Source organism: Manacus vitellinus, unplaced genomic scaffold (assembly GCF_001715985.3).
Source record: "Manacus vitellinus isolate BGI_N305 unplaced genomic scaffold, ASM171598v3 scaffold_4_pilon, whole genome shotgun sequence".
Lineage (NCBI taxonomy): Eukaryota > Metazoa > Chordata > Aves > Passeriformes > Pipridae > Manacus > Manacus vitellinus.
This window is the reverse complement of record NW_021940604.1, coordinates 10,876,092-10,899,562: the sequence shown is the minus strand read 5'-3', so window position 1 is coordinate 10,899,562 and position 23,471 is coordinate 10,876,092. Positions and strand designations below refer to the sequence as shown.

Sequence of the window (23,471 nt, the reverse complement as noted above, 5' to 3'; positions counted from 1 at the left end):
AAGAATACAATTTACCTATGTGGTCAACTGCTGAACTGGAGCTAAAGCAGGTAAGCGCAAAAAAGTTACCTACCAAAAAAAGTACATGGAAAGTGTAGGTACAGACCATACATGACTTTGAACTAAGTAACAATCACGGGCTTTTTGCGTTCTTCACTCCCTGGACACGGCTTTACTTCAATTAACCCCAGTGACTGATGCTGCGGAGAAAGTACTAATTCCTGCTCCCCACTACTAACTATGGGCAAAGTTGCATTGTCTCCACTCTGCACTCATGTACAGGTCCTGAAATACCTGAGGTATTTTCACACATCCTATTGAAAAAAAAAGACAAGTTGTAGTCAAGTGTGTCTGTCCTGAGCTTACACTGGAGGTGGCAGAAGGACCCTCTTTTTAGTTGGGAGGTTTCATCTGCCCCACTACTGAAAAGTGGGAAGGAGTTATAGGCAGCACAATAACTGGATTTAGCAGACATCACAAGATTAAACTGTCAGCCTTTGCTGAAAAGTTTTTTGGATGAAAGACGTGTATCCGCAGTAGCTGCACTGACTAACATGAGAAAAACTGCAATTATTTCTTCAGAAAGACAAGTTGGATGCCAGTTTTACATTTTAACTTGCAAATTTACTCTGAAACTTCTTAGTTATAGAAAGTAAAGAATGATTTAACACAATTTAGAACTGTTTAAATAGTAAAAGACGAAGGAGACAAAAGTGCTCAGACAAATTTATTATTCTTACTCTTAAGAATACTCCTATTCTTAAAAAATAAAATTAGCCAAAGTTGGCACAGCTTCCACTACACAGCAAAAGAAATTTTTTTAAATAAATTTTAGGGCAGGGAAAATAATCCCAGGATACTACTACATGCCATTCTCTTAAAAACAAAGTAAATAGTTCTTTTTTCCCTGAATATGAATTGAACTCAAACCTAAAAATATATTAGACCAATAAAGTTACTTTACTGAATTAATGTGCAGCAAAAAAGCAATCAAAGAAAATATGTAAACAATTTATGTCTGTGAGTAAGGAGCTTTTTTCATGATAATTCATCATCTTTTTTTCTCCAATTCAACTTTCTAAGATTTTTCCATCAACTTCTCTAAGGCCTAAATTCCACATGGAGAAACACATGAGAGTCTTGAGATCGAGAAGTGCAACACTTGCAGTTCCTTGTCAGTTGGCATCTTGTTCTGCAGCAGGAGAAACTGATGAAGGGATCCCCAGATGTATCACACGATTTAGCTTTTGCCATCGTCATCTTCTCCCCAATTAATTGCACTTGTTCCTTCAACTGAAATAATTGCATTCTTGGAGAGAAGTTTGGATATCTGATTGTGTTTTGGTTGGACGGTGGAAATTCTGTCACCATGGTCATTCTTTAATCTAAAAATATAAGCAAATGGAAAAAACCCTATGGTGAAAAATGAAGTACTGAATGTAAAACAATTACAGCATTTTTCAACATGATGCAGTTAGCTGTGGAAAAAAATAATTCCTTTTGTTTTGAAGTTCTCTGGAACAAGATCACAGGTACTAAAGCAGCAATTCCCAAATAACAATCAGAGAGGTTATTTAGTCCCAATTCTACAAACATTGGTCATCACACATCCAAACAGAACCCCACTCACTTCAAATTAAATTTATGAAAAATGGGTGCAAGATGAAAGACCTAATTCTGGATCCTATTTAAGACCAGAGAGATTGGTAAGAGCCCTAAAGCTCCAAAAGGTCCAGAGTCTCTGACAGACCTAGCACATCATTCCTACACAAACATGAAGAAACCAGAAATTTTCATGCTCAAATTCCATGTTTTGACATTAAATGACTCAGCTTTAAGTCTCAGTACCAGAACTAGGTTAATGTGACTAAATTGCACTCCTTCAGGCCTAAAATTAGAACTCAAATTCTAATCCAAAAATAACAGTAATATTTTTTTAAAGGGACAGATAGAGGGACATTCATAGTTTTGGCTTCTAGCAGAAGGCAAAATATTTATGTTTAGCCCCACAGTTTTTGATTCCTCTAACAAAGAATCATAAAATATTTATAGGTATCAGTGAGAATGAAATGTACAGTTTTCCTTAATGTTAACAGAAAAAGATCTGGGACCCTAACGAGACACAGCAAAAACGGCCCATACTTTTTATTTGCAAGCTATTTCCAGTATATTTATACAGGCAAATTTCAAAAAGACTGATGTGTGTTAAAATAGTGAAGGGTTATTTTTTAACTCAAGAGAGGTGGGAAAAAAATTCTAAATAGAGTAATTTTTACTCCTAATAAACTGAACAGGACCATGGCAAGTTTTCCTCACATCTTACTGAAGCACTGCCTCTTTTTTAGAGGAAAAAATTCACTTTTCAGACTAGAGAGTGTAAACCAGATCTTAACCATAATATTGTTCCTTTGCAGTATAGAAAGTCTCTTAAAAAAACGCCAAACCTCTGTAACAACTCCTGCAGCAATAGTGGAACCACTGTAGCGTAACATAAACCTCCCCAGCTCTTTGAAATCTTTGTACAACTCTAGAGCAACAGGTCTTTGAGTCTGTAGTTCTATTAGAGCATTCTGTCCTTTAGTCAAGAACCTGCAGATAAATAAGGAGAAAATTCTATTAGTAACATATATCCACAAATAAATGAAGAAAAGAACACTAAATGGGAGAAAATCAAGTTAAAAGGTCAAAGGTGTAAGTATCAAGCTTGATTTCAAGTATAATCCAAGCCATGAGACTGAACACTCATTTGCCTGAAGTGTATATATAAGGCATCTGAGTTTTCTTCAAAAACTTCTAGAGAAGGGCACTCACCACAACATTCAGCAAATTGTTTTGAAGCTAACTATCTCATTAACACCTGTTTTTTCACGCCAAGTAGAAATCAAGTCTTGTTTCAAATGCCACAACTAAAGAGCCAATTCATTGCTCTGTAGAAGTCTGCAACAGTTTCAGACATGCAATTTCTGGAAAAGGATTATTTTGATAACATTGTACATATCAAATAGCATTTCTAGCCAAATACAGCTTTAAATAACTAGAGGGATGTTACTGTAGTTGTATGGGAAGACTCTCTAAATTTTTTTTACATTGACCCACTGCCTACTCAAGTGTATTTTAGAACAGTAAACCAGCTCCATGAGATCCCATGTTCTAACAGGAAAAGAAGAAATACTATAACAAAAAAAAAAAGGAAAAAAATGCTTTAATTGCAGGGCTGTTGATCTAGGATTCACTCCCAATTCTGCAATCGACCTTAAGGAAGTCATTTGACTTCTCAGGTGCTCTGCATTTATCAAGTGGGCAGGAGGTTTTTTACTTTGTAAAACACACTGAAATCCAAACATGAAACCAACTAAAACAACAAAAGAATATTCTTATAAACATATTATCAATTCATGGTAGAAACTGCTTGATATTAAAAGTCAACCCATTTCTTGACTAATCATTAACTGTTCAAAGCACTTACTTAGGTTTTTTCTTTGTCACTTCACCAGTGCTTTTGTGCAGGACACTCAAGAGTCTTGTAATAGTAGCAGGTTCGCTTACTGTTTGATAGTGTAAAAGCACCTAGAAATATTTTTTTCAGTTATTAAACGTTCTACAATAATTAGCAATCCTAGGTGTTAATACTTGAAAACACCAGCTTGTTTTAAGACTTTTTTTTTTTTAAATGCTTATAATTTTATAAACTTCTCTCGCAGGAGTGTCTGCCTCACATTCAGTTAACTGTTTCTAGCTCCGAAACTTTGTGATCTCTACAGATATGACATAAAGGCCATGTTTTATGTCATCATAAATACATTTTTTCATTCTTAAGTGTTTTGCTTTTGCCACCTCAATGCAGCATGAAACGAAATTTAATTTACTGTAAAAGGGATCTTACAACTAAGTGCATCATTATACTTCTACAGGGTGTGAGCCTCTAAAGGACAGCCTAGCTGTGGCAAAACTCACGTTCTCTGAAATGGCCAGTAACTATGCATAAGCAGACACAGTAGCCCCTTACATCTGCTTCAAATTACAGAAGAATCTGTTTCCTCTAGAGAGACAGAATCACTCCTGGATTTTAAATGTATCTTGTATTCAGGGGATCAAACGTGGAGAGGAAAAGCCCTGAGTAACCTGTAATGAACACAGGAGCTTTCACAGAGACTTACAGGAAATCCTTTAGTGATTGGAATCTCAATATTGAAGATGAGAACCCGAGCTCTGAATCGAGTGCAAACTTTAATGGGTTCCTTGGGATCACAAAATACACAGCCCACACTACAAGAGAGAAAAAAAACTCCATATATATGTCTTGACATACAAATGTTAATCACTGCACCGGAAAAAGGTAATTATTTAAAACAAGCAAAGGAAAGACAACACCACTTTAATATAATCAGGGCAGTGGGGGGGGGGGGGAGTTGCATGGATATATCCAGGAACACTGTATTAAAGCCTGTAACAAAATTAATTCCTAGAGAATGTCTACCTTATTTTGTGTGTATGCATGAAGAGGTCTGTCTAGTTCAGTGAACAATTACGTCCATTTCTAATCAGTTTCTGAAAATGTCACTGTTTCCTGTGCGTAGGTACTTTTAAGAATCAGACTTTCATTCAGAGATTCAGTGTTTCAGATCAATAGCACAAAACAGTGCAGGGTGCCCAAAATTTCAGTGCTGCTGCTTGTAACTCAACTGTTTTCTGGATAAAGTAACATCGTGATCAAGACTCAAAACTTGAGCTTTCAGCAGCATTCATTTCCAAAAAATTCTGCAGAGTCACAAGAAAGCTGCTGCTCACTGTAAGTTGACAAGTAGACTAGACACAGCTTTTTCAGAGGGGCTAGTTTTAGCCATCTAAAATGAAAATAAAATTAATCCCACACAGGAAAACATGACCAAAGAGAACAAACATCATGACTAAACATAGATGTCATCAAATTTTATCAATGTCAAGAGGACTTAAAAATTCATAACTTTTCTTGACAAATCTAACATATCTCCAAAAGATGAATGACATCAAGGTAGCAAATTGACTCAAGCCTTCATTCAACAAGTAGAGCAAGACTTCTTCCCCTCCCATTTACCACAAAAAATCACACTCCTTTCGGAAATGGCAATACAGAAAAACCTGTACTTCTCCCTTAAAAGCAGAACATAAATTTGAAAAACTATCAATGCAAGGAAGTTTTCAAAGATTAGCTTGAAAATTTGCTGTCTGAAGTCCAACTGGAATGTAAAAAAGCTGAAGAAATTATGGGTCTGATTTTCTGGACCAAACAACGACTGACACTTACCTAAAAGCTTGAGGCTAATGCTTAACATGAGACCTATGGACTGGAATAGACACAAAGAGATTTGTTGTGTCTCACTATCAGACCACCCTCTCCAAAAGTAGGGTCAGCAAAACATTTAGGGAAACAAATCTTACGAGCAGCTAACTGTGTTGAATAAAGAGTTTCCATCAATTCCATTTGTCCAGATTTACTTATTGGTACAAAATGGAAGTTGTTTGGATGTGTTTTGTTAGAAAGATTTGTTATTTGTTAAGTTCTTCAAAAATCTTTTGTTCTATTTAGCAACAAGGGTTTACTTAATTTAGCAATTAAAATGTCCAAGGACTAGTCTAAAGGAAAAAGGCTCTGAGGGTTCTCAGTGTCAGCACCAGGCAAAGTATGAAAACTAACAGTATGCTTCTGAGGTTGCCGTTGCACATGCAGCAGATGTTTCCAACGTTTGTGCATGCAAGCCAGGTGATATGCATCATTTTGGTTTTAAATATCCTGGTAGCCACATCATTCTTCAAGTAAACCGCCAATAGTCAAGTGTAGTAGTTATATAGCTTTTCATTAAAAACAAACCGTTACTTAGACTGAAACCCAGTTCTGCTCACTTGATTTTGATGATATCCATGCCGGTCAAAGTGAGACTAACGTGATCTCCTGCTGCAGCCCAATCAACTGGTTCATCATGCAGTGTGATTCCTGGAAATGAGTAAGAACAGAACCTCAAAGTGAAGTACCTAGGTTCTGACCTACAAACAAACAGCTCTGTTTGGGCCCTTTGTGCTTCATCAACCATTACTCATCAGTTTTCAGTATGAATGGGTTGAGAGTAAAAGCTTTTTAACTGAGAAGACTGAGGAAGCTTTCCCCCCCCCCTCGGTGAGGATTCACTATTCTCTCTCACCCCACCCTGCACCATAACATGGCCTTATTTAAGCCAGAGGAGGGGATCTGGCACTTGTTATCAGCACAGATGACGCAATCCTGAAAATGCTGTAGTACTAATATCTCCATATCTGCCCCACCTATCCTTTGAGGCACATGCACACCCTAGACCGCATCTTTCGTATACTTTAATGGTACTATGTCAACTTTCATTTACCTTACGTGGGTTTGCTGACTCTTTCATAAAAAAGTGTAACTGAAGCCTTTCATTCACGACACCATGTCCATTAGAAAGCATCTTTAAAAGTAATTTTTATTCTGATTTTGGTGTATTTTAATTTCTTTAAAAGACAACCTGGCTGGTAGATGAGACTAATTCACTCTGATTTAACATTCCAAGGTTTCTCGTAGACACCAAGACAGAAAGGAAAAAACTGTTTTTTAGAAATACTGAATATATTTATAGGATCTAGTTCTATTTTGCTACAGATTGTATCCATTGATTTGCAAATCTGTTCCCAAAACCACTTGCCAAAAATATGCCAGAAAGCATCATTCAGCTATAAGCATGTTAAGTACCATTTTTTAGGCACTATTGATAATTATTTCACATATATGTCATTCTCACAGAATAAGTGAAATTCAGCCTCTTGAAATTAAAAACTTGATTCCTAATGTGCACACTACCTTTAGTAAACACTGTGTGATAAATTATTTCTTCTTTACATTAAATGTAAATAATACGTGTTTAATGAACTAATATCCCCAATCTTCACTTGCATTTCAGTGATATGAGAGGCAGTACAAAAAAACCCCATAATTGTACCACTAGTGACAGTCAGACAAAATACACCTTTTTCCATGCTACTTCCTCCACTCACAAAACAGAGGAGTGACTACAGTGGTGTGATACCCATATTCACCCATATTATTGTAACATTCCTGTGCATGTGAACAATATGTATAGAACAGTATAAGCTGGCACACTGAAAAGCTTCTCAAACTAGCATTGAACAAGGTGGTTTGGGAAGAGAATGGGACAGTCAAACCAGTACATTGCTGAATTCAGGCTAAATACTTAGATATAGAAACCTTTTCATTTAGATTGAGGACTCAATCTTTTATTCATTGGTTAATGTAGGAAAATCATAATTTTATCTTTCTGTTTGCATATGAAACAAACAACTCTGCAGTACAAAGACAGCAAGCTTCATCAGGAAATAGACAAGCATTTAATGCCTAGCTACTCCTCTTTTCAGAAATTAAATGCATTGAAATTTAAATCCAATTTTCTTCTCTTTTCTAGTTGCTCAGGGCAATTATATCCTGAAAGTTTGATATTATGAAAGGATCAGTGACAAATCCTAGGAACACCAAACAGGAGAGACTACTTAATTCTCCAGCTTTTTCATATCCACTTTATAAGATTAATTTCTAAAGGTTGTTCAATATCTTCACACTTCCTAACAGCAGTAACACTTCACAGTAAAGCTGAATACAAATGATTCCTGTACTGCATATTTTTATAGACATTGCTGGAACTCAGATATTTTTACAGTCTTCATAAAGCAATGTCAAAAGTTACAAGGTTATTGCATTTGGATTATCTGGTATGGTAAAAAAAAGCATGCAAGATTTCACATACTCTTCATAGACATATTTATACAGACACAGTCACATCTAAAGAAATTCGTTTTATGCTTTCACAATTTATGTTTGACAGTTAGTATCAGTTTGACAGTCTGTTACCATTTCAGTAACTGCTTCTAGCCCAGCATTGACCTGAAAGTAAACATGCTTCTGAAGACTGTACCTTTTGCAGTGCAAGTTTCATTGGGAGGCATTGCCAGAAGTCGTTCTCCAACTTGAATATAGCCTGCTTCTATTTTACCAGTCACACAAAATCCTGACCCTTGGTCTGTAATAAGCACAGCAACAATTTCAAAAAACTTCATAATTTGGTCAATTTCCCCCCACAAGTAAGTCTTTCAGCAGTGCAATGAAGATTTTTTTTCCCCTCCCAGTAGAGTGTTCAGTACTTGCAAGTCAGTCAGTTGAGCATCATAATGAAAATTAAACATTAAATTCAAAACCTCTAGATCTTATATTTTTCAGAACTAAGGAAGAAATATCCTTCTTTAAACAAATATAGGTACATGAAGAAATATTTTTTAGTTTTTTTCAGTATTAGATTAAGCCCTTTAATTTCTAGCAGTATTATTTAATTCAGCATTTTCTCACTATAATTAGATAAAAAGCATACAACAGACCTCTCATAATTGTCATGCACACGAGTGCAAATTCCTATGCCATTTACTTTTTAATTGAGTCAGAATCCTACATGCTCTGTCTGCATATTACTTTTACTCCTGGAAAAGTCAAAGATTGATCCAGTTCTATTTAATATGAGAAACTATTATTACTGGGGATGAGTTAAGTACTTCTGAATAAAAGATCTGCAAAGTTTTTCTTCTTGAATGTCCTAACACTGTTCATCATTTGAATGACATGTCAATTATTTTCCACAGATATCCTACACATGCACATTTATGTACATATACCTTAAGAAATGCCACATCTTCTTAGCATGTGTTTCCAGGTGTGTTTAAAAAGGAATCCTCTCAACTGATTCTACAATGACATTTTCAGTATCCATACAAACATCAAATACATCTTTTGCTGAACATCACAATTCAGTGATAAGCATGCATCTTAGTATTTTGTGTCTCACAAAGCTGGATTTAAAGTTGAATTCAAAGAGCAAGTTGACCTCAAATATTGAGGTCACTTATTACCAACTTGCTCTTTTGTGTTCATCACCAATATTGATGAATGCTTCCATCTACCTAACTAGAAAAATGTTACCAGTATGCCTGCATGCTAATTTTACTCTATTTGTTCCAGCAAATGAGATGAACACAGTCAATTAACAGATGACATCAGATTCCAAGCAAACAGAAAACTGGAGAAGCAGATACTTGCTAGAAAAGGAATACCCAAGTCACGGTACAAATACCACCTCAATATGGTACACAAAAGAACCTAAAGCTGCTTTTGCAAGCACTTGCAGGCAATGAGAAATATGAACCGGTTCCAGGCTCTCAACCACTCCCAAGCACAATCAAGAATGATTCATCTTTTCTTCACATCATCACCAGCTCTGGCATGGCAAACCAATGTAGTCTTTGAAGCTTCACCCCCTCCTATGCTGATTGCTTCCTGCAAAGTATCAAGTTCCTTCTAATATAAAGAGAGGGGTTTTCCAAACTACCTAAGAGTACACTCAGCACTCGCACTTTTTACACACTTCTATGGACAGCTCCTCCTGAGCATGCACAGGTACTGGAATAAAGCTGAGAACAACTATTGCTTCATGTACTTGTATCTGCAGCTACTTCCTCTGGTGCCATCCAAGTTAATTAAGTTTTGAGATCATAAGGTAAGAAAAAATAGCCATAAAACCACCTAAAATGCTGCATTTAGTAATAAACCTCATATATGTAAATTTAGTCCCTTTCAAAGCCATTATTTTTTTGCATACTTAAGCAAGGCAGATCTAGTCAATATAGTCCATTTTGTGAAACTTAGGCTCAACACAAAAACTATTATTGCAACAGAAAAGCTATGATAATAATTTGAAAGATCTCAGTCAATAATCCTAACGGCTTTCCCATAAGTCACAAATTAAAAAAGAAAAAATAAATACAGTGATGACACAGATGACAAAAACCAGTGGTAACACACTAGGGTAAATTCCCATGCAAGTTTTCAATATTTAACATTATGGTTTCAGTACCTTCAATCAGTTAACCAAAGGTATGTATAATACCCAGTGTTTTCGCAAAGGTACACATGAAAATTGCACAAACCTAGTATTTCCAATTACAAACAGAATTTTCATCTGATTTTTTTGTACTTCCCCTATAAACACCCTATAGATAAACCAAAATTTCTTAATATATGAACTTCAGTAATGATATTTGATTACAAATATTTACAACATTTCAAATCATGCCGTCATTTAGTTTGCAACATTCCTCAAGGGACCTACAGAATGTTTTATATGGGATGTGTCCACAAATCTTACTTCTTGTAAATTACCTTTAAATCTAAATGACTAAATGAAAAAAAAAATATCAAATTTACCATGAAAACCTTATGGGCTCAAGGCAGTCTGTTTTTACAGAATATCAAAATAAGTACTGATGATAGTTACTTGCTGTCCCTGTCTCTATTAATGCTAGGGAACAGCTAACTGCCTTTCATTAAGCCTTGGCTGCTTATAACAATCTCACCACTACCGTCATTTTCTTCTACCTCACCTACCCCAATTTTTATACCAAAATTAAGGAATGTACCATTGTTCGCAGCTATGACAATGAAAATAAAAGGTACAAGACAAACTTGTTTAAAATCTAGGACTGGAAGGTAAAAGAGCCCAAAGCCACACTCATAAAAAGTTTGAGAACACTGATTTAGGTAAGCACAATCAATTTGGGAAAAAGAAGGTCCCACATTCTGTCTCACAGAACCATAAACTCATTATACAGACAATTAACTGGTCATGCAGATTATCTTCCTCAGTTTCTTTTACAGTGTGTTTCACCTTCAGCAGTGCTATTTAAAATTTGATAAGGAATAGAAAGCTTACTATTCAGGTCCAATACTACTGACACACATAAAGTTCTTGGTTTAGGCCTTATTTTGACAGCATTTTGCAACACTTGTGTTAAACATTGGTGAAATTATTGTGAAAATATTATAGAAACAACCAACCTTTAAAAACATCAGCAACACATAACCTAAATGGTTTATCCACTGATCTCTGTGGTGGCCTGAAAGAATCTGCAAATAAATTGATAAGATTTTTAGAATTTCTGTATTCAACAACTATCTCAACAACTTTTCAGTTAGAGATAAATCAACTATGGTGCATTCCAATGACTTTGTCCCACATTTTCCCCAAAATAAAAGCTTTGACATACACAGAACTAAGATATTTTAGTTTTTAAATGAGGAAAATTGCACTCACCAATTTGCTCTAACAAACACTTTCCTTTATACCACTGTGTGAGGTCACTTGACTGACCCCTCGTGACTAGATTTTCACCACCAAGGCCACTTGTTGGGATATAAGCTACATCTGATTCCTAATCAAGAAAACAAACCAGTGTTAAGCATACATTAATAACAGGATCTTGTAGGAGAAGCAAGAGGTGCATTTTTTCAATATTACACATCTAAACTTTAAGAGAACAGTTGCCACATCCATATTTTCCCTGGAGAAGGCAGGTTGCTCAGTGGATTTCATTTCTGTTTCCATCGTGCCTGATCACAATGCTCCAAATAGTTGGAGATATTTAAACATAATGATAGCAACACTAACAACTAGAAACTGAGTTCAGGTAACAAACTCCATTTTCCTATCTGACAGGTAAAACTTTGGTTTTAATTGCTGCATTCTCCATTGGTATTGCAGAAAAGCCACAATTGCTCTAGAATAAAACTTTCTACTGTCATTCATATAATCCTGAACGTTAACACAGACAATTCTTGCTCTCTTCTGCTTCTAGACAACAATCCCAAGAAAATACAAATGAGGTGAGTGCCCAAAAGATTCAACAAACAAAGATGATGATACAGAGTATTAAATAGCTGACTAACCTTATCCAGGGCTCAATGTATGCTCTATCAGCAAGAAAAGGAATCTGCTATACTATGTGTAGACAGTAGTAGCAGGTAAGTGACACAAAATAACCTGACTGGAGGAAAAACTCATCTCACCCAAATGCTTGAACAAAGCAATAAAGGCCTCACAAATTTACATTACCTTAAAGCCAGCTTGCTTAAGAAATTGGCCAAGCTTACTCGTAATCTCCTGAAATCTTTCCTGTTGCCAATTGACCTAAAATAAAGAACAGATTATGGTACAATAATAAAATAGATTTTTTAACCATGACTTGAACATACAGGTGCATGTCATCAATTCTGTAGTAGAAACAGGTGTGCATTTATAAATATGAGATTTCCAGGTGCATTCATACTTGAATATATAAGAGCATACACATTAACAATTACTGATAGCAAACAACGCATCACCTTAACTTTAGTTTGAACAGCAACTTTTTTTTTTAAAGTTTACACAAAATTCAGATTCAGCAAGATATATTCAACACAGTAGTAACCTAAAATATAAATAGTAGTATTTAACACACCTTACAGGTTTAAGTAAAACTATTGGGGTCTTGACCTGAATAACCACCAACATGCTCTCTCAGATACCACTGGGTTAACTGCTTACTTGAGATTTCCACAAGTGCAAAAGGACCCCTGCTCATTTTAGCACCAAAACTATCATTCTGTGTATTTTGAAAATACACCCATAAATAAAAAGAATAGTACTGTGAGGTCTAAACACAAGAGACAGAGCTGGAAAGCAAAGAAACGATACTTTAGTATTAGTTTCACAATACTGATCCTTAAACTTAGTATTCACAAATCTAGACAGAAGGCCTTCACTTAGATGAGGAAATTAAGCATGTACCTGGTCCATTTTATTGACTGCAACAGCTAGTTGCGTCACTCCAAGAGAGCGCACTAATAATCCATGTTCTCGAGTTTGTCCACCTGTCTCAAACCCTGCTTCAAACTCTCCTCTGCTAGCATCCACAACCAAAATTGCCACATCAGCCTAGATTAAAAGGAAAAAAAACAAAAACCAATCAAAAGTGGTTAAGAGGTGGAAATAATCTGGGTGAATACATACATATATCAGCATCATTTCAGGCAAAATATATTTTACAGAGGAGGAATCCTGACGTGCTCCAAATGTAATTGAAACTGCTCAGTCCTATTTGTATCACATCCACTTTGATGAGATACTATGGCATTATGTCATCTCATGTCATAAACCAGCACCTCCTGGTTAAACACAAGCCAACTCTTGGTTTTGGGAACCTGTCCCACCTACCATGGATGTGCTGCACAGATCTCAACTAAACAAAAGCAGCCTATGCTCAGAAGCTTTAGCAAGGGTATAAGCACAATACTCAGTTCGCCCTGCCTCAATCTGGACACCTATGTAGTGAGAAGCTGCAAAAATTACAGATAAATCACCTCACTATATAACTGGGACAACCAGTTATATAGTTATAGTCTGTATGCTGGATGTGAATGCTTCACAGTACACTCAACACACTGAAGCATGCCAAAAACACAAGGTGGAAAAGAGAAAGTAGTCTATCTTATCACCTAGACAAACTCTCTGCCACAGCATTAAAAGCAAATAGTCTATAGCACTGCACAAAAGTCAGCATGTAAACTCTGGGAAAAAACCACAGATCTTGCTGTTAGCCTTAAATGCTGTTAATATTTCTTCTACTTTTCCTGCTTTGGTAAGTAACTGTCTGTTAGACCATCATCATGTACCAAATGATGGCAACAAACACAAATAATAAAGGTACTGCTGCCAAAAGGCAGGTATAAAACAATTCCACAGGACTGAAGAGATGGACATAACGGAAAGAGAGAAGAAAAAGTGGTACTTTCTCCCTTTCCTTACATGTTTATGCTTCAGGATGCCAGGAAAAGGAACAGAGCCCTGACTCTGAACTCCCCTCGCCTTGTCCTAGGCATGTAATCCCACAGCTCGTTCAGAGACCGCACAAGTATGAGAATGGGAAAAGGATGACTGATGAATTTCCCTACAGCTTTCAGCCTCAGAAGTGCATTGTAGTGAACTTCACCCTCAAAAAAAAAGACATCCTGCGTTTTCTAAATTATAAATAATAAAAAAGGTACCTCAGGATTTACATAAATGTGTATCAAAGGCCAGATCCTGGCCCTGATAAGGTTGATTTGAATTCTGCATAACAGCAGCTGGGGATTCACCTTCTAACAGCATTCTCCACAATAAAAAGGCATTAAAGCCATTTCCAGACATTGCTTCAGCACTGAGCCTACTCTAACAGGCAACGGAAAGTTGCAAAGTTTCAGTAATTCCTTAATAGGCTTCAGAATAGACCAGCCCCTCCCCATCCTGATAGCTGAGGGAACAGAGAGACAGAAGCTTTATTTGGTCAGATCCATCTTCTGCTGAACTGATACAACTGCTGGTAGATCTGCAAGTCTTCTTTTAATACTTCTGCCTGTATTACTTTTACCCCAAAAGACACACCAGTTTAAATTACAATTGTAAAGAAATTAGCATGTCTCAGTTGACATTCTCCACTGCTCTGAAACTAAAGATCCACTTCTAATTTTAAAACTCATAAAATTGCTACAACATATAGATGACTGTGTAACAACTACATCATAATTTGCAAACTTCTGACTATTCTGCAGCCTAACCACTGGGTCATAAGGTATGAATTCTTACCCAGGCTCTGCTTAAAGCAGAACTTGGGGCACACCAGGCTCCCCCTACACTGTAGTTCTTTATCTGTAAAATCATACTAACAGTACTCATCCAAGTATTCAAACAAGATCTTATGATAAAACTCATATTTCAGACTGTTATGACACATGCAGACCAAAAATCTATACACAGTAGCTTAGTTTTGGAAAAAAAAAGAATATTTGATTAAGGTTCTACTTTGGAGAATCAATTTTACTATTTAAAAAGGGTGCCTTTAAGTGGAAAAAAGTCTCACACATTTTATGCCATGTAACCATGTTATTTTTCCCCCACCTCTGATTTATTATTTCCACAAATTAAATAACTAACCTATATGAGAAGGGTAAGTGCCATATCGAATGCAATGAGTAGTGGCCAATACTTTTGACTTCACCTACTGTTCCTAAAGCAAGTGGCATGTAGTCTCTGCAAATGTCCTCCTGACAAGACAGACGCATCCTGTATAAACTTGTTTTCTCATCCCATATAGAACACGCTATTAAACAGAAGAATGTGTTCTGTTTGGTCTCTCCAAATCTTTTTTCTTTAAGCTCAAAACTACTTGAAATCTTTACCTACAAGACCCCTTTCACAGAACTTCGTTGAGTAGACATATACCACATGTAAATAGCTTTCAAAGCTCAACTGTGATTTTATCAAACTGCAACTTAGTATTCAAATTACTCCCAAATGTTAACATACAAAAAAAAGGAACTACCTTTAGTGTTTAAAAAACACATTCTTTTTTAAGTTTAGAAAACTCATTAAAACCTCAAAGACATGCTAGCATCATCAATTATTCTATTTCATCTTAGATTTTAAAAGAAGAAAACCAATTTAAGAAAAAGTCACAAATAATACTGATATTGGAAAAAGCATTTTAGACCATTTCTACCTGTGCAGCTCCTGTGATCATATTTGGAATGAAGTCTTTGTGGCCTGGAGCATCCATCAGTGTAATTACTTTAGTCTTTGTCTCGAATTTGGTCATACCCACATCCATTGTAACTCCCCTTAAACAAAGCATACATGCAACGCACCATTAAAACTGCTTTGAAAGCTTCACAGAGATATAAACCAAGCTATTAAAACACATGAAATTATACACTTCATAGCTTTCATGGATTTAGCCTGCACGCAAAAATAGAGATACCTGCTTCTTGGAAGAGCAGACTTCTAGATCTGCCTTTCAGTAACTCCAGTCATGAGGAAAAGTATCCAGAATTCACAGTACTAACCCCATGCGCCCATAGACTGCGTACCAACAAGCACAGCAAGAACACGAAAACTGTACTGCATATTTAAATCATTACTAATTCTACTTTTAAAACTTGGCTCTTCAGAAAAAGGTATCAGAGTAAGAGAAACACAGCCAAGTTTAAAAAAAAATAGGTGGTATGGAACTACAGGAATACAGTTATACGTTTGCAGAGATCCACATGCAGAACTACTAATTACCGAGAAGGGATCACAACACACTTTGACTCAGCTCCACATCTCACTAACCACAATATGTTCTGCGTGGCACATAGGACAGGATTCATCTGATCAAATGCAACCACCTATCGTACACATCTGTATCTGGGTTAGTCACCTGCATCTCCCTTTAAAGATGATCAAGACAGACAGGCACTTTCAAGGGACAAAAATTCTTACAATAGCAGACACTTTTAGTACGCTACTTCAAATGACCAAAACATTCCAACAACAAAATAAGCCTTCCAAAACCCCAACATTTACACATGACTCCAGAAAGCTTCTCTTTAAAAATACAAAACTTCAAGTAGAGAAAACAGAATCAATCAAAAATACCAATTCAGAAAACTTTTTCCTTAATAACTACAATTTTTCTTCTGAAGAGAAATCTGGTACCTAAATGCACAACTGTTAAGATACTAAATAAAAAAATCACAGACCAAGAGATATCACTTCTGAGGCTCATGACAATTATCCTCCCAACTTTACTTTGTATTAACATTTTACTCTTTGCAGGCAAAAAACACTTGTCTCTATTTCTGGTTTCTCATATTAATTACATCCTATCAAAGGTAGCTTGTATTAATAAAATAACAGACTTAATATAGTGTTTAATTATTCTATTACAGTTCTGTGAAAGGAATTCATCTTCAAAGTTTGTTTGGCTTACACCCATATACATCTACAGGGATTAAGAAGACTTTTCCCCTATTACAACTTTAGACTTTAATGTCATGACAACACTACCACTATAATATCAACAGGCTTTACTGACAGAAAACTACTTCTAAAATTTGGTTTTGGTCACTTTGGGATTGCCACCCCTCCCTCACATCTGCACCTGCACCAACACACACACACCCCCCTCAGGTTTGTATGTGTGCTTTGCAAGTGAAAGAAAGGACTCTCATAGGCAAGTTTAACTGTATACAGGGACACTGCAAAAGTGTATATGCCTTTGAAAACAACAGCTACACACTTGATAGGGACTGCCTTATTCCATGTTCTTCAGCATCAGTTTACGTTGTAAAGGTTATCTTTCCAACCAGAAGAGCTTATATGCTGTTAAACCATGGGTGACAAGTGATTGCGAAAACATAAACACATATGAAAATGCCTTTTTTTATTACTTTGTGAATGCAGAATATCATATCTAGCTTGCCATACAGTGTCCTTAAAAGAACTTACACATGGATTTTTTTTTAAATTGCTTCACTGCTTCCCCATTACACACTTCTTCGATATGAAAAAATGTAATCTAAAATTTCTTATTTCAGATTAATAAAGGCAGTTTATAAAGAACGTAAATAAAATTGTTAATTTAATTTGTAGATTTTATTTTCAAAGTAATGTAAGTCACATGTCATGAACTGACATTTCAATGCTCAGTTTATTAGATTAATATTTTCTAACAAATGCTGTTCTTTCAGGGAAAAAAGGTTTTATATTTTAATTTCCATTAAAATATATTTCTACCTTTCTCTCTCTTCACCCGTTTCATCCAAGACCCACGCATAGGCAAACGAAGCTTTACCAGCCTTCTTAGATTCCTGTTCATATTTGTGCATAGTTCTTTTGTTCACATTTCCCAAAAGGTAGAGCAAATGACCCATTAAAGTACTTTTACCTGCATCAACATGTCCTATGGAGGGAAATAAATATTATATCAATTTTATTTATTTATGCAATTTAGGTATAGCACAAGAAGAAATATATGAACAACACATGCACTAATAATGCTTGTGCAACCCATAGAACTTTATAATTCTGTAAGACAGAGACACAGAGAGACAGTTTATTACTAGTCAGCTAGCATGGCAGCCATAGAGCATCTCCAAATTCCTACTAAAAGGAACACGATGCAACAATGAAACCAACGTTCTGTATGGTCAAAAGGAACCTAAGTCAACCTCACTGACCTAGTCAAAGACATCTGAATGTACTCCCTCCAAAGAATAACTGAAAAGATGTATGAGATGTAACTGAAAACAGTATGAGATTTCCCTTCCCTAGAGAGAGAAGAGTTTTGCTTCTGTATCACATCCAGATTCAACCAACACATTTTTTAAACTTTATGTTTGCCAAAAATATAATTTAACAGATTTACCTATTACCACCAAATTAAGCAGTTGCTTTCCTCCTTGTCTTTTCTCCAACTCTGCCTTCACATCTATTTGTGGTTTTGCCTTGCTTGACTTTTTTGCTGGAGTAGGCACCGTATTCTGCTCTTCTGAAACATGCACTGCTTGGGATGAAAGAGTAGATTTTGAGACAGCCTCAAGTACCCCAGAAGCTACATCGGCATCTTCAGGTAACAGTCCCTTCTGAGGTGTGTTAGTATGGCCGTTTTCTTCAGCAATCGCACTAGGGAAAAAAAGAAAACACAAGGAATGCAAATGATAAAGAAGACATAGAAATATAGGAGAGAACTTGAGTTTTCCCTTCACTATCGTGTAAACCCCAGACAAAGAGTATGTGATAAGCCCATTAAAGTGGAAGTGATAAGCAGCTGGATACAAACTGCACAGATACCAGCTCTGGACATCTTGTCTGAAAAGCACTGCTTACAAAAGCAAGATAAGAAGTAATCTTGACATGAAACAGATAAACAAAAGCTTCCCATAGCCTCTTCCTTTAACAGGAAGGGAAAAGACAATTGTGTAGAAGAGAGAGCTGGTTGTCTCTGATCTAAGAGCCCAAATCAAGTTTGAAGCACAGATACTAAAACAGCTTCCACGTACACTACAATTACTGCAGCTGAACATAGTGATGTTCTACTGTGAGAACAGCAATACAGCATAAAGAATTGATATTAAACATATGTGAGCTGAAATTTAAGATGCAGTGATTATACAGAACCATAACAGGCAAGTTAAGACTTATCAATACTGAGAAAATTTGTTCTACGCATAAAGCATAAAAGGGATCTAGGACTAAGATTTGGATTTTCCAACTCCCTTTTTTTTCTAACACCCTGTTCTCCCACAGATCCCCATACTAATCTTAACAGTAAATAATCCTAAATATATTATTTTCTTACACTCTTTTTCTCTCCATTTTGTAAATTAGCATATTTTCCTAACTTACATAAGATTTCTGAGAATATACAATATTATTCTTCACCTGTTATGGCAAAGATGACCACTAAAAACAAACACTAAGAAACATCTTCCAGAGAGCAAAAGCTTTCTTACTGCCTGACAGCTCCAGGATGAGGCATTACTGTAAGCAATATGACAGGAACAGAAGCAGTTATTACAGGTGTGCCAACATTATATCACAGCAAACTTTATTATACAAACCATTGATTATTAAAGTATAATGAAAATCCCTATAAAATACTGTTTTTAAAACTTTATCCAAGGGGAAGAGGCTTCTTCCCCTGGAAAACTGGAAATCCCTTCCAGTTCAGTACCATCATGCTGCAGGTTGCTTTCTCCGAACGGGTTCATGTTCAGACTCAAGTATTTCCACATCCACAGTGAAATTTTTGCTCTCTGCTTTCCGTTTACACACCACAATTAACTTCCCAGTTTTAATCTTTTCAACTTCTGTAAGCCAAATTTTGTTTGGTACTTTAGAATTCCACATTGTGACATCTCTGCTTTTATTTGACATTGCTTCTCAGTTTCTGCCTGTGTAGGAGTATTTGCATTGTATTTGTCCCTTTCCATTATATTTATGTCATGGAACAATACAATCTAAGTATGTTAGTCTACTGAACAAAGCTGTTCCAGAGTTTGATCTAAACATTGTTAATGTTCAGATCAAATGCAAACTTGGCTTCTCACTATAGCACTAAGTAACATGGGACATTTTATGGGTCTTCCTTTTTCCCCCAGTTTCAGAACCCGCCTATGTTATCAGTACTACAGCAGACTGATTGATTTTGACACCTTTTTCATTTTTTTGGCTATAGTTCCAAAACCCAAGGTCAGGGTCTTGTCTCAAGGCTGGATACAGAGGCATGCTTTTCAAATTAGCTAAGCAAACAGCCTGGTTTGCACCAGCCATGCTGGTTGCAGGGGTACTGATGGTACCTGTGCTTCTGCATAATGGATAGACAATTCATAAGGTTTATTCAAAAGAACTTACCCTATCAAAATATTCTAAACTACTTAGAGGAGAAGGACAAGTTTATATCAAACTACTGCCTTAGGTCATACAAGCATGACATTCTAGAATTTGCACTACAAAGCTGGCTGTTCTGTATCACCAAGTATAGCTCCAGTTGGTAACACTGCATCTTGACAAGCTGAATAACCTTCATAAAAGGTTATTCTTGATTCTCTAAACCAAAAAACTAGTTGGTCATCATTGCTTTAGATGTGGCTATGAAGAAAGCTAATTATACAGGAATTATTCCACAGAAAAAAAACTCACTACAATTATTTATGCTTTCTTTTACTGGAAAATTTAAGTGCATTTCTATAAGGCTGAACAGAAGGCTCTATTTTTTAAAGAGTCCTTATATAGTAGATTAAGTTCTAGCTGAAAATCTACTTGGAATGGCAAAACAATTATTTTCTCCAATGACTCTTCATGGAAATTTTACTTCATAAAAATTGACTGAAACTAATCAAGTTGATAGAGGGTAATTGTGCAGAGAATTGTGGTAACAAAGTTTTCTATATACTTTAAGAAGGTATTTAAAATCATCTGAGTGATGTAAAGTACACCAAATCATTTTTGTTTGAATCATTTAAGAGAGCCTCATATATTTACAATTCATTTGCATTAGACGACTTTCATCAAGGTTAAGACTCTCTTCCATCTTCTTCCCTTTTTTCAGGCAAACTTCAGTTCAGTCTCAGCATAACATCTAGCATGTTCACACTGAAGTACTAGGACTAGTGCCAATATGCAAAGGTCACAGTGTAATGCAAATACAGTATTTTACATTGCTATCAAGTTTTCTTCCTTGAAAGTCCAATATTTGAAGTTCTGGAGAAAAGTATTTGCATAAGAAATCACATCAAAGCAGCCTTCACAGTTGGCAATAATTTTCTCTCCTTTTCAATGTCTGCATTTCTTCCCAAACCAAATTTTCGAAAGTGAAAAAAATTTAAAAGGCAGTTACTTAGATGAAACTGTAAGTAATGTGACCCCAAAACATATCTCTCATGTTTTTCTATAGCTTTCCAAAATATATTCAAAGACTGTCACATCAGCCTATTAAAAGACAAGAATGTATTTTCAGACACAGGTTATTTGTAAGCTTCTAAATTTTATTTTGTTAAGCTAGGTAATGACTCTGTCTAATCCCACATGCTAAGATCTTCTTGCAGGATAAAGTCTATGTCACTAAGCATTCCCAAAAAGAGGATGGATTTTGAGTGGCAGAATTCAAACTAATTACAGCACCTGAAAAAATCATCATACAGACAGTACTCTCTCACTTCTAAGTAGCTTTTATTGCAACTACCACTGCTTAAGGCTGCCAAATAGCTTTCATTTTGGGTGGTGCAAAGAAAAAGTGCTAGATACAAACAAAATAATGAGCGCAACGTGACTCCAGCCATCATTAGGCCCTAGTATTTTTTCAAGGGTGCAGTATTTGAAGTCAGTATACTGCTCCATTTAGTTTTACAGATTTCAGATATTATCATGTTTTGGAAACCTGCAAACAACTTGTGCCATGATAAACCAAGACTTGCCATTTCAGAGAGTAAACATCAGAATGAACAGATACTTACAGAGCACCTCTAACAAGATAATTCAGCTTTTTTGATGACTGGTATCAGGGAAAGGGAGAGCAAGTTTATTGCTAGGTAGCTAAATAGGTAGGTGGGCAGATGAAATGTACAATTCCAGTCTCATGGAAGTACATGAAGAGAAATGCAACAGTGGGACCCTGACAGTTAGTTATGCCGCATGGCAACCAGATGAGCAGTTTACTGAAAACTTGATAACAGCTCAGAAAAATGTTAAGGAGCTTTATCTCTGACAGTAAGTGGGAAAAAAATGAATTACACTGAAAATGCTTTTCAGCAAGCCTTTTCACCTGAGTTTTTTCAAAATTATTGAATTGAAAATTTTTGTCAGAAGACAGAACCTAGTGTGTCACTACTACAGGCAGCTAAGTTCCAACTTGGTCTGAGACATAATGAACTACCATATCAAGAAAAATTTATACTGGAGGAAGACCATTTCCTAACCAATTGCTTGCATCTTTGTTTGAGAACTTGATGGAACTATCAAAAGCAGTCCCAGTTTGCCAACATCTGTTCCTGTCTGCCACACCACAGCTAGCTGATAACGTGGAGCCACTGATTATGCAACTCAACTTCTTTGAAAGGACAGATTATGAACCTTGTATGTGCACTAAGGTCATGTACTCAAGAAAGCCTGACCACCAGCAATTCAGGCACAAATGTCAAAAGAGATTACCACACCTCTTTTGGAAATCAGCAGACATACAAAAGCCTGGCAAAGACCAACTTTTCATCAAAATTAAAACCACCAGGCCAGAAACTTCCTATGCTGTTTTGCCAACAGGACCATAGGAGTAAACTGAGTACAATGTTATGAGTACATCACTGTTGTCTGAGGAAAATTAAATAATACAACCTATGTTATTATAAGACATGCTAGAAGACATTCACACAAATGAGAGATTCTTCAAAGAAGAACCTGAAAGTTTATTTGCTGAAGATTAACTCTTCAGAATTTTGCTTTTAAACATTATTTTCAATCTTTTAGTCTGGATGCTTGGTGATTTATTTTTACACAACCGACTCTTTCGGAGTACTTACAGTCATTACAGAAATCTCTATATTTATTTCCCCTTTCAAAATTATTAATTACAAAATATTGGTCAGGTTAGTTAAAACAGTCACCCTTTTTTGGTCACGACTTTTCCTGGCTTCCTTCCTAACTTAACAGGAAGAAAAAGCCCAGTAAATAGTTTTGCTAGAGCATCAGTTTGTCAGCTAACTCCATTTTTTGTAGACATCCTCACTAAGAATACCAAGCAACAAAGGCAATCAATGCTCAAAGCAATTCATGACTTCTAATAATCCACCCATTTAAAGTAAGATTCATTTATTATTGTAAGGTCATATATTTCATAACAAGACTGAATCATAAAGACTGAATAGATAAATAATGGTTACTCCCTCTAATGCAAGGCCATTGGTTTTAAAAGCATGGTCCATAAAATACCTTTAAGATTCCATAGAAGGTGACAAAAAAACCCTAGTTTATACATACTATACAATCACCTTCTAATGGTGTCTGCACCAGCACCATAAAAATATCTGAGATGAAAGTAGGGGGCACAGTGAGAGATGTTTTAGAATCCAAACTGCTATGAGTAATTTATACCCGTGCTTTTGGTCAGTGATATAAACCATGTACTTAAAAATCTGCATTATTTTAAACACTCTGCAGTAAATTTATCAATGAAACAGTAACATAAAAAAGGTGTGAGAGGAGTCAAAA

General features: G+C 36.0%; 1 protein-coding gene across 3 annotated transcripts in view; it reads right to left on the bottom strand.

The window, feature by feature from the left end:
* Window positions 1-715: 715 nt before the first annotated feature.
* Window positions 716-23,471, bottom strand: part of LOC103757699 (HBS1-like protein) — a 52,467-nt gene continuing 29,711 nt past the window's right edge. For all 3 annotated transcript variants that reach the window (XM_025895682.1, XM_025895683.1, XM_025895681.1), the window contains exons 3-15: window positions 18,136-18,392; window positions 17,505-17,670; window positions 15,448-15,565; window positions 12,702-12,848; window positions 11,988-12,062; window positions 11,190-11,307; window positions 10,934-11,002; window positions 7,971-8,075; window positions 5,881-5,971; window positions 4,158-4,266; window positions 3,467-3,567; window positions 2,445-2,589; window positions 716-1,385 (exon numbers count right to left, since the gene is read on the bottom strand). In XM_025895682.1, coding sequence (XP_025751467.1) covers window positions 1,374-1,385; window positions 2,445-2,589; window positions 3,467-3,567; window positions 4,158-4,266; window positions 5,881-5,971; window positions 7,971-8,075; window positions 10,934-11,002; window positions 11,190-11,307; window positions 11,988-12,062; window positions 12,702-12,848; window positions 15,448-15,565; window positions 17,505-17,670; window positions 18,136-18,392 — 1,513 coding nt within the window. In that variant the 3' untranslated portion in view covers window positions 716-1,373. The remainder of the gene's footprint in view (window positions 1,386-2,444; window positions 2,590-3,466; window positions 3,568-4,157; window positions 4,267-5,880; window positions 5,972-7,970; window positions 8,076-10,933; window positions 11,003-11,189; window positions 11,308-11,987; window positions 12,063-12,701; window positions 12,849-15,447; window positions 15,566-17,504; window positions 17,671-18,135; window positions 18,393-23,471) is intronic.